The 12,565-nt window shown below is 41.1% G+C and overlaps 1 protein-coding gene across 1 annotated transcript in view; it reads left to right on the forward strand.

Moving 5' to 3' along the window:
* Lgr5 (leucine rich repeat containing G protein-coupled receptor 5) overlaps positions 1–12,565 on the forward strand; it is a 130,312-nt gene that overhangs the window by 78,392 nt on the left and 39,355 nt on the right. Inside the window, exons 3-4 of the mRNA XM_005358047.3 lie at positions 1,275–1,346; positions 7,636–7,707. Of these exons, the coding sequence (XP_005358104.1) occupies positions 1,275–1,346; positions 7,636–7,707 (144 nt within the window). The remainder of the gene's footprint in view (positions 1–1,274; positions 1,347–7,635; positions 7,708–12,565) is intronic.

A 12,565-nucleotide genomic window follows, 5' to 3' on the forward strand; every position in this document is an offset into this window, starting at 1 on the left:
AGAGAGAGAGAGAGAGAGAGAGAGAGAGAGAGAGAAGTACCAGAGGAAACCAGGAGAGTGTGTTCGTCTCCTGCAGCTATCCGCACTCCACATGGGTGCTGGGTACTGAACTCAGGTCCTATAGATACTTGTAACCCTAATACTATTTATCCTATTCATAAGATAATTACATTATTTATTTAAATATATATGGCCTAATATCAGCAGTATGGACTAGCAAGTGGATGCATATTTAAAGTCGTATGGTGACTGGCTTATTTCAATCTGGTCATTAGCTCTCCGTGACTGAATTGTCTCCCTTGGGACACAATATCAAGACGATGTATTTGAGACCATCAGACCCTCCAAAAAAGGGTTCTAGTCAGGTGAACCAACTCTACCCTTGCCCTTAACCTCCATCTTCATCACTGAAGGATGAGTCTGTCTTAGCTTAGACGTGTTCTGTCCCGAGGATGTGATGAAGTAAGTCCTCAGGAGATTCTGTGGTCCTCTGACTCACTCTTGTTCTAGGTTCTTCTGCTTGATAGCTAGTACCACCATACATCTCCTATGTCTTTGATGTGGCCTCTAAGTTAGTACAGAACCAAATGCTGGGGCTCCATACCTCGTTAACCTATTCACATATAAAAAATATTGTAAAGACACAATGTTTCAAATGTTACTAGGAAAGGATGTCAAAAGTTGCCACAAAGTCATTTGTGTTAACATGTTCAACCCTCAGTGTTGTGCTTCCATTTAAGGTATTAATCAACTAGGGTATGTTAAATTAAGCTTCTCTATCTTTTCTTGTGGCTTAGAGGAAAAGTGGCTATAACAATATACATTCCTATTTTACACTAATGAGTATATTCTCCTTTAATTACATTGAAAATATTCTTATCTGATTATTTCATTTTATAATGGTAGTGGTAAAACTTTTTGTCACATTTTGACTTCACAAGTCTGTTTCAAATTATTATGTGGTGGTAGTTTTTATTTAAAAAGTTAAAGAGCAGGAATAGATACATATGTAGTAGAATCTAGTAAGTAATTTATTATAAAGTAATTTATTTCATTTTTTTTCTTAAGCACCTCTTCTGCCAACATCTTTTTAGGAAATTTAAAGTGTTTGCAACATATAAGACTACAAGGTTCCTTAAAGTTGCTCGTGTGATTTGAACATAGTTGTATTGCATGTTTCAACAGTGAAATGAATTCCACTTGGACAAAGTTATGCTGATTCTTTTTCTCTCTCTCTCCCTCTCTCTCTCTCCCCTCTCCACTGAAATCCACAGGCGTCTCGCTGGAAATGCTTTGACACACATTCCCAAGGGAGCATTTGCGGGCCTTCACAGTCTTAAAGTTCTGTAAGTAAATCAAGTCTGACTTTCATGCCAAATGACTGCTAATTAATGTGCAAATATCGTGTGCAATTCGGATCTTCAAGGTGACTCATTTAAGTCCATCTCTGCCTTCACTGGCGTCATAAAGCCATGTTATACTTGGCTATAACCTGTGTGTGACCATTCCTCTCTCCTTCTCTAACATCATATCTAAAGTTGTTTGCCTCTAAATAACCCACTTACCTATTCACACTTGCAAGAATGTTTCCCCCCCCCCCATGCAGTTGGGGAGCCTGTCGCTAAAGATTTTGGTCATTGAGGGAATAATTTCACTGTGACGCCAGCATAATGAGATCACAGCTTCAAACTTGCTTTAGATTGTGTTTCCTTACGATACACCGGTAAGGACTCTAGCATACTAAGTTTGTGTATATGAGTAGGTATACAAAACCTGGTGTGCAGCCTAGCAAAGTGGACAGCTGTTCCTTACAAAATATTGGGTTAGAGATGGAGCTCAGTTGATACAAGGAGCCGCTTGTTCGTTCCTGCCACCCAGAACTGAAATAATCACACAGAAACTGTATTAATTAAAACACTGCTCGGCCATTAGCTCTAGCTTCTTATTGGCTAACTCTTACATCTTAATTTAACCCATCCCCATTAATCTGTATATCACCATGAGGTCGTGGCTTACCAGCAAATTTCAGCATGTCTATGTCTGGTGGTGGATCCATGGCATCCCCTGACTCCACCTTCTTCCTCCCAGCATTCAGTTTAATTTTCCCCACTTACCTAAGCTTTGCCCTATCAACAGGCCAAGGCAGTTTCTTTATTCATTAATAGTAATCACAGCACACAGAGGGGACTCCCACATCAGTCAATGGCACATTTGCCAGCTATACCCAAAGCCCTGGATTCTACACAGAGGAGAATGAGAGGATTTAAATGAGTTATTTATTTAAATAAATAAGTTTTCTTAGCATCTATTGTCCAACTTCCATATCTGTTGTCATAAAATTCAGTTCTGCTGAATACTGTCATAGTTAGGGTTACTATTCCTGCACTAAAACACTATGACCAAAAGCAACTTGGAGAGAAAAGAGTTTATTTGGCTTTCATATCCTGAATCATAGTTCAACGAGAGAAACCAAAGCCGAAACTCAAGCAGGGCAGGAACCTGGAGGCAGGATACTGAGACCATGGAAGGGTGCTGCTTACTGGCTTGCTCTTCATGGCTTTCTTCCAGCACCCAGGAACACCATCCCAGAGGTGGCACCACCCACAATTAGCTAAGCCCTCCCACATCAATCTCTGATTAAGAAAATTACCTGCAAGCTTGTTTGCAACCTGATCTTGTGGAGGGATTTTCTTAATTGAAATTCCCTCCTCTCAATTGACATAAAACTAAATTCCCTCCTCTCAATTGACACAAACACCTTCTTCTTCTAGTACCCACCAACAAATTTCATTCCTGTGTGTTCTGGCTTGGAGCATCTAAGTAGAGAAAATACCAAAAGTTGCAAGCCATTCTAAATTTTATGTACAAAACAATATCTTGATTTTATTTTTTGTCCATTGAGATGGAGTTAACTTCAAAAAAAGGATTTGAGTTATTTATGCTTAATGAAAGCTGCATTTCCATCACCTAAAATACATGTAGGTTTTAAAAAGTTTAATTAAATTTAATATTTTATTAAAGTTTAAATTCTAGGGGAACGGGGAAAGGGATTGGAGGATTTAAAATAAATAGATGAATAAAAATTTAAATTCTATAGCAGAACCATTGTTTGGTCTTCTTAGATGACTGGTTTAGCTTGCCTTCTATTTGGGGCATTTATGCTATTAGCAGAAATATTTTAGTTGATATTGCCAACCCTAATGCTAACTTATATGCATCAGTTCCAGGTACAGTTAACTTATATTTCAGCATACCCAGAAAGATATTTGAACCATTCAAAATGCATCATGAGATTCAAGCTTAAATAAGATGACTAAAATGATTTCCCATGTTGAGTTATGTATGGAAAACATTTGAAGGCTATTAAATAAATTATATTGTAGGCCCAAGAGAGATGATCCAGTAGTTAAGAGCACTAGCTGCTCTTAAAGAGAACCCAAAATTAAATCTCAGCACCCACATGGCAGCTCAGAACCACCTACAACTCCAGCTTCAGGGGACCCATTGCCCCTTCTTGCCTCCACAGTCACCCGTAGACTTAAACATATTGACAAGCACACATTCACAAAAAATTAATTAAAAATAAATAAAATTGAAAATAATAAAAAAATAAACTATACTATAATCAACCTCTTCAATTCACTCAGCAAACTGTATATTGAGTATATGAGATAAAGTGTGTATATGTGTTTATGTATAAATGTATCTCAAACCATTGTGTTTATTTGAAATACAAGTATCTAATATGAAGACAAATTATATGATATGAAGTATATATGACTTATTATAATTATATGGAAATTTAATTTTAAATCCCTAAATTTGTAATTAAGTTTGAACTACTCAAGTTTTGTACATGTTTTTTTTCCGCCACACTATTTACATTTTCTGATTTTATCATTGTATAATTCTAATTACACTATCTTCCCATTGAGTGTTTCTACACGTCCAGCAAATCAAAGACAAACTAAGTCTTGGTCATTGGTATATCTCAGTCCTTTGAAAAGTATATTCTCAGTAAACATTTGTGGAAAGATGGTTCTGATCCATGATGCGGAGAAAAACCCAGACTCTCTAGACATCAATGTTTTCTTAATTTTGCATGATGGGAACCAACTGTTTCAAGTTTACTTATCGAATAACTATGGAGCAATCAGCAAAAGAGGTGTCTCTTGTCTGATATGGATTTCTGCCTGCAAACACATTTCATGTGCTCAGAATGGATTTGCACATACTCTGTGCCTCGTTTTGCCTGCCCTAGATAGCACTACCTTAGCTGACTTTTTAAATGAGCCTTAAGCTATAGTTCAGAGATGTTCAAGTTTGTTTCCGAAGCATTCTTGGCCCCTGGATCCCATCAGCTTCCTAATGGGACATATTGCTTTTCTGCCTGTTCCTTCCATTGCAATGTCACCATTCTTGCGGCCCTCTCACTAGAATCTGAATAGATGATGCTGTGTGATCTTGGACTTTGAACCTCTAAAACTGTAAACTAAATATACCTATTTGCTTCATAAAGTTCCCATCCTCAGGCTTTCTTGTCATATTATAGCAACAGAAATGAGCTGAGGTTATAGGTTATTTCTGAGACTCAGCTAGTCTAGGGCCAGTGAGTCCTGAGTCATTTGGAGCCCAAGTACTTCTGAAATTTGGGTGGCAGTTAAAGACTGATTCAGAGAGGCTACAACAAGAAAATCCCAAACTTTCTTGGAGGCTTGGGGAAAAAAAGAAAAGAAAGTCTAGTTGGGTGGGGCTAGAGCCCCACACGCAGCTCCAGCCTGTGCTGGTGACTAAAAAGCCACAGGCAGATTGCTTTTTTATGAATTTGTACCCCAAATGTTGTGCACCAAATGTAGACGTAAAATAAAAACCCAGAGGTTCACCCTGAAGATCAGAAAAGCAAAGCTGCCAAGCCACTAGAGAGCTCTTACCTCTATGAAATCTTCAGACTGATAGAGAATGAGTTCCTGTCTCATCCTGCTTTATATTCCTCTCTAGTGCTAGGATTAAAGGTGTGTACCGCCACCGCCCAGCCTCTATGGCTAACTGGTGTGGTTACTGGGATTAAAGTTGTGTGCCACCACTGCCTAGCCTGTATGGCTGACTAGTGTGGTTGTTTTGCGTTCTGGTCTTTAGGCAAGATTTATCTATTAAAATACAAATGAAATACCACTACATGGTGGGACATGGCAACTGAGAATATGGTGACGGTGCAGGCAGGTATGGTGCTGGAGAAGGAGCTAAGAGTTCCGTATCTTGATCCACAGGCAACAGAAAGTGAATTTAACCAGGTGTAGCTTCAGCATAATAGACTTCAAAGCTCATCCCCACAGTGACACACTTCCTCCAACCAGGCCACATCTACTTCCATAAGGCCACACCCCCTAATAGTGCCACTTCCTCTGAGCTAATGGGGGCCAACTACATTCAGACTGCCACAGATTGCCACATGTAATATCATGAATTTATTAAGACACAAATAATTTTACTATCAGATACTTTTCCATAGCTCTCCTTTGTGATACTATTAGGTAAATATTGATCCAATGAAGTTGAAAGCCACAGCCTAAGCAGCAAAACCCTGAGCAGAATATCCTGATTCCTCATAGATATTATCACTCTTCTCATAGAAACTGTCAAATGTTTCATAAAGTTCAAAAGTGGCCACAAAGATAGTATAAAGGTCATGTTCATTTGGAGTCATGATTTGCCTAAGGTGGATGGGTAGAGATTATGGTAAAACGAGAGAAAAGGACTAATGATCCAGTTAACTAAGATAAAGAACAGAGATGACATCAGCATTTGTTGGCTAGTGCTGCTTCACATATGCAATCTCACTGTGATCTCTTACCGCTAACATTGAAGATTATTGTCCCTGAACACATTGACCCTAAGATAAATAGGCTGTGTGGTTGTGTACTACAAAATACTTAACCCAATGAAATGCTGTATGAAGCGATCTTCAACCAAAATTCATTTTCTGGTATAAGCCGTTCAGTCAAGGAAAGAGGCCATCCTCCTCCCACCTGCCACCAAACCAAAACCGTAAGGTGACAGACAAAGGTAAGTATAGAAAAGTCACAGAGAGCCATCATTCCCCTGTCCAACGCTGACCTACAATCCAGCAATGGTAGATGACGTAATGTCTATACCTAGGACACTTCAGCAGAAAGAACATCTGAGAATTAGGTCATTAGTTGCCACTCCAACAAATTGACAGAGTTGTTCTCCTCCCTGCCCTACCCTACTTCATCCTATCTGTTCTCACTTAGCCTTGCTAAGCAAAAAGTCAAAGGGAAAGAAAAAGAGAGTATAAGCAAAGTTGTATACTTAGAGAAGCCTGAAGATGCTGTATGAAATAATGACTATTTTAAATATACCCAGGAAAAAAACTACATATATATATATATAGTTTGTGATATATATATATCACACCTTGTCTCTAATAAAAGCAGTCCGTGTTCTTTGTGCTCCCTTATGCAAATAATAAAATGCAGTTATGTGTCTACACCCTCTACTTGGGACGTGTTTAACTCTGTTCATATTCTGAGTATTCAGTAAGAAGGGTTTGCAAAATAAATCAACGGCCGTGTGCGAGTTTTCTATTTTAGTTGCATTCTGTAGTATAAACCCTTTAGCTGTTTTGTCTCCCACTGAAATATCTTGAACAAAAACAGAAATTTCTAATTAACTACTTAGGAACATAAGAAACCTGCTCTTATTCTCTCAGTCAAAGGTAACTAAACTTAATTGGTAATTGGGTTTTTAAGATTTATTTTTTTCTTCATATTTTTATTTTAAAAATTACTTTTCATTTTACATATGAACCCCAGTTCCCCCTCCCTCCCCTTCTCCTGTCCCCCCACATCCGCCTTTCCTATCCTCCAGCCACTCCTCAGAGGGGGTAAGGTCTGGGATACCAACTTGAGGCAGGACCAAGCCCCTCCCCCCGTGTATCAAGGCTGAGCAAGGTATCCCATCATAGGGAATGGGTTTTAAAGAACCAGTTCATGAACCTGGGATAGGTCCTGGAGTGACTGCCAGCCCCCCACCCCGCAATAGATCAGGCTACATTAACTGTCACCCACATTCAGTAGATGTAGTTCGGTTCCATGCAGGTTCCCCAACTATCAGCCCATTGTCCATGGGCTCCCACTAACTCAAGTCCGCTGTCTCTGTGGTTTTCCCATCATGCTCTTGATCTGCCTTGTTCATATGATCCCTCCTCCATCTCTTCACCTGAGCTCAGCCCAGTGCTGGCAGTTGGGTCACGAAGTTCTAGCTAGAACAATAAGACAGCAAAAGGAGATCAAGGAAATTGGAAAGGAAGAAGTCAAACTTTCACTATTTGCAGATGATATATGATAAGGTGACCCCAAAAACTCTACCAGGGAACTCCTACAGCTGATAAATACCTTCAGTACCATGACAGGATACAAGATTAACTCAAAGACATCAGTAGCCCTCCTTATTTATTTCTTATTAGCACTCCCTTGCGAATTTAACCTCCCTAAAACTTTGATTGACGTGCCGATGTTTTTAAGGCACTTGGAACAGTGTCTGATGCTGCTGTGTTTGGCTTGTCTCTTGTTCATTTTCTCTAATGTCTCTCTCTTCATTTGTTTCAATGGGCAGCATGCTGCAGAATAATCAGCTGAGACAGGTCCCCTCGGAAGCTCTGCAGAACTTGCGAAGTCTCCAGTCCCTGTAAGTACAGTTGTAACTACAAAACACAGATCTCAGTTTGCGAAAGAACTCTTAGATGTCCTGTGGACCACTTTGTTTTGTCCACCAGTTGATGACTTGTGTGGCCTCGAGGTCCAAGCCCTAGAGTTGGAGGGTTACAGATAGATGCTTAGTCATACCCACAATCAAAAGTTTCCTATGTGTGTCTCAGGATCAAACACCAACCTCCATAATCTTCTCTAGAGTCCCATTAATATTTTTGTTTCTAAATTCAAGTTGGAAATGATGCTTAGTTTTTCACCTAGAAAACTGGATAGGACCATCTGATACTTTGACTTTGGCATCCTTAATTTGTTTTATCTTTAAACTGTCAGGGCTTCTTTGTAATCTAATTTTGTGGAGTCAAATAAAGATGACAGTTTTGAACTCTGCACGTCTGTCAAAGACCCTCAAATTATTTAACCAAGACCTACCATGATTACTGAAACATGGCTGCTGCGCTAACCACGGGCTGCCCACCACTGCCCACATGGAGATAATCACAAACAATCCCACAGTGCCCATATACATCAACTCATGGACCTCACACAGACACACACTATCACACACCCACACCCATGCACACAAACACACACCCATGCCCTCTGCCGGAGTGCTGATGTCTTTTGCTCTGAATACACACCTTTCCATCAGGGGTTTCCCTGCCAGCAGCCACATAAACAAATAAGTAATTCCTCCCAAGAGGCACATTCATGCCAGCTCGATGCTTGGGAACTTGGGTTGGAAGTAATTGTTCTCGATTGTACCTTGGCAAGGCTCTGCCTCAACTGTTGTGTTAGTGAATCACCTTCTCATCAGGACGTATGAGCGACTGCAATACGCTGCATGATTTCCGATATACGTGTGAGTCATGTCCTAATTGTACTTCTCCTGGAGGTCCTCGTCTGTCAAACAAAGCATGGCTTTCTAGTCTTGACTGACGCGGGAGATAAATGCATGAGCAAAGTAAGAGAATCTGGCGGGCGCTAGCCGAAAAATCTTCGTACGGAATCCATCAGTTAATAATTACATACGGTTTGCTTCATGCTTTTGACTGCGGTGACATGAGAGGAGAGGATGTGAGCGCTGAGGATGAGACCTCCGTCCTTTGATCTTGCTTTTTAATGAAAGAAAATCTGGGCTCGAGATCATTCCAGGCTTTTTATTCTAGTCAAACAAAGTAACTTCCTAGGTTTTCAGCAGCCTATAGATAAACAAGCCCACAAGGGCCCCTTTGTGGCTGGGGAGGGGCCCCCGGTGCCTTTCCAACCACTCCTCAATGACAGGACACTATCGCTCTGCTTTTGTTGAGCTAGCTTTACCTGAAGGGAACAAGCAGAGGGAAACCAACTGCCTCCAGTGGGGCTGTCAGGGCATGGGGATCTCGTGGCTAAATTGCAATGGAGATAATGGCAGTACCCAATAGGAACTTTGAACAGCAGCGAGGCCGGCTGTAGATAGAGGGATAAGGGGCTGTAACCAAAATCCCCTATTGGCTGAGAGATCACAAACAGAAGTGAACTCTTTGAGAAAGAGAAAACCATGAACCTTTTGTTCGCTTGAACTGGGTGGTGACTCTCTGATAAAGGTGTTCAGATTTTGTTTCTGACCGGCTAGGTATTTACTGTTCACCAGGTGTCTCCTGGCTTCTGGTTCACAAAGGAACTACTCTCTGCAGCCTTATAAATACATAAATACGTGCTTCTTGTGAAAAGGTCAAGGGTTAATTTGCCAGGATGACATCACATCCGAAATGAATATATCTAGACAGGTTCTCAGCCCCTGGCTCACAGAGCATTGTGTCAACTGGATTAGGCTATGTTGGTCACAAGGTCCCTTTGCCCAGAGCACAGTCAGTGTGAGGTATGGGGCGCGAGCAGTTTGTGCTAGTGTGCTTCTTTTTCTCACTGCTCTTGTTTGTGTTGCTTTGGTGCAACAAATAGAGTTCGTTCACAAGCGACCCATAAGCACAGTCAACACGAACCCTACAGACCATGCTGGACCCACTGAAGGTGCCCCCTGCCCTGGTTTGGAGAAGAGCAAACCCCATTCTAATTGTATCGTTATCCTGTGCTTAAAGCACTAAATTGCCCTTCTCCTACTTGTATGGAACAGATCCAAAGTGAAAACACTAGAGCAAAACTAGCAGCCATCACGGTCCTTGTCTGTTCCCATGCTGATTCCAGACAGTCCACCTGGAACGCAAGGTGCTGCTTCGGTATCAATAAGAGCAGAAACGGGGAGTGAGGGGGTCCCCCTCTCTTCCACTGTCCACTGTGCCAATACCAGGAAGTCTCTCTACCAAATCACTCTCCTCTTGGGCTTGAGTCAACAATTAGATGGTCACTTAGCCCCATTGATAGATGGTGGTTCTTTCAACCTAGTCTTTTAAATCACCCCATTTTCCCCAACACACACACACACACACACACACACATACACACATACACACTAGGGGTTGACTACATAGAGGGAGGAAGGGAGGGAGAGAGAGACACTACAGAGAGAAAAAAGGGAGGGAGGGAACAAGAGAGAGAAGGAGAGAGAGATTTTCTTTGCGTTGGCACAGCACTGGACCCTACATTGTGCATGCCTTTCCACTTCAGTGTTGGTGATATATAATCATCCAGAGAGTTCCAACACCTTGACTGCATCCCAGAACAATGCAAACCAGAATCCCTGAGTCTGTTAGTTGCTTTTTTATTGCTGTGACTAATACCTGACAGGAAGCAGCCTAGTGGGAAAGGCTATAGTTTGAGGGGCTCGAGATACCTACTGTCCATCATGACTAAGAGGGCATAGTGACATGAAGAGAGGCATCTGGTTACACTGCCTTCACAGTCAGGATGCCAAGAGCAGACAGGAAGTGTGCAAGATTATACAACCCCAGTCCCACCCCAGTGACCCACTTCCTCTAGCAAGGCTCCACCCCCTAAAGGTTCTGCAACTTTCCCATGCAGTGCCGTATCTAAAGACTCAGTGTTCAGACACAAGAACTGGTGCCCGATATTCACCACTCAAACCTCAACCCAGAGGATGGGAGCTGTTGTGGAATGTTACTTTGTCTACGTAAAGATGTGTTACATTTGTTTATGTTGCAATTTATTACTTAACTATTTAAAGTTGCATTACATCAATTTATGCTGCATTTGTTTAACGATGTAACGATGCATTGCTGTATTACCTTGCCTATGTAAGGCAACTGACTAGCCTAATGAAAAGCTGAATGGCCAATAGCTAGGCAACAGAGGGATAGGTGGAGCTGGCAAGCAGAAAGAATAAGGAGGAGGGGGAATCTAGGCTCAAGAGGAGAGGGAAGAGAGAAAGATGGAGAAAGAAAGGAAGACTGCGCTCTGGCAGGCAGGCAGCTGCCAGACAGACAGACATGGAGTAGGACATACAGAATAAAAAAAAAGCCCTGAGGCAAAACATAAATGAAAAGAAATAGGTTAATTTAAGTTATAATAGCTAGTGGACAAGCATAACATACGGTCAAGCACTCATAACTAATAATAAATCTCTGTGTCATGATTTGTGAACTGGCTGGTGACCCAAGAGCAAGCCTAATACAGGGACCCATGAATTCGTGTTTTTTAACAGCTTTCTTAAATATGTAAGCATTTATTAAAATAAATGGAAAATTACATGTTCTGCAGGTGATATTCCCTCGGGAGATACGACAAACCGTTCTGAATTCTTTTCAAACCTCAAAAAAAAAAAAAACTAAGTCTATACTTTGTATTCTAATTTTAACTAGTGATATAGAGAGACAATAAAAGTGAGGCATTGCCTTGGGTTTTATTGAGAAGAGGTCACTTCTGTCTGTTAATTCTACTGGCTACCTTGAATAGATAAAAGTTAGAAAGGCCACATGTTGCCTGCCCAGATATTCAGTTGTGACATCTAGATCAGCCACATTAACAGCATCTGAGTTATGCAAAACCTCAGGGCCCAGCTCAGTCTGGCTTAATAAGAATCTTTATTTCAACAAAACTCTAGATGATCTGTATAACAAAATACACACGAGAACTGCAAGTGTTCAGTGTTCTAATACGCTACTAAGCGATCAACACACGTGAAAGGTTGAAAACGAGCAAGCCCACAACTCATCAGCTCTGCCCCGCCATCTACACTTGCCTCCTTGGAGGGAATTTAAGAAACTTGATCTATTGCAACTGGTAACATTGTTGTGAGGACGAGACAAATTGTTCTCAGGTTTCAAGGGCTCGAGTTCTCCACTTGTTCCCCATAAACAAAAACTGCTTTGTTCCTCATGAAACGACATAGGTACGTTTGTGTTCTTTTAACTGCCTCCTTATGCTTACACACGGCTCAGCTGAAACGAAGGGGCTACAGGCCCGCAGCCCGGAACATACTCCTGCATACCATGTGCGTTGACTTCTGACATGGCCGTGACTGCCCAGACACCGAATGGATTTTTGTAATGTAATCAAACATAACTTAATTTCCTCTCTGTGTTTTTGGAAGGGAATAGAAATGTAATCAGAATTCACAGCGAGTTGTATTCCAATCAGAAACTTTTGGCATTGGAGACGTAAGAGGACTAGGGTCAGGTTACCATCATCGGATGGTAACTCAAAACCTAACTCTCCCATGCCTCTCACCTTTATTAGCTAAGAAATCAGTATATGAGCAGTGACCGCCTCGTTTGCCATGGCCTACTATACTATAGATTTCAAATATCTCAGAGACACACATGAAATTTAAGCTGACCAAGGAAAATCATACATTTCTATTTTTCCAAGGAGTCAAAGGATTATTTGAAACGTTGATTTATTTTTCCGTTACAAATCTTCTAACTAGCAAAGCTAATTGTGTA

This window comes from Microtus ochrogaster, chromosome 24 (assembly GCF_000317375.1).
Source record: "Microtus ochrogaster isolate Prairie Vole_2 chromosome 24, MicOch1.0, whole genome shotgun sequence".
Classification (NCBI taxonomy): domain Eukaryota; kingdom Metazoa; phylum Chordata; class Mammalia; order Rodentia; family Cricetidae; genus Microtus; species Microtus ochrogaster.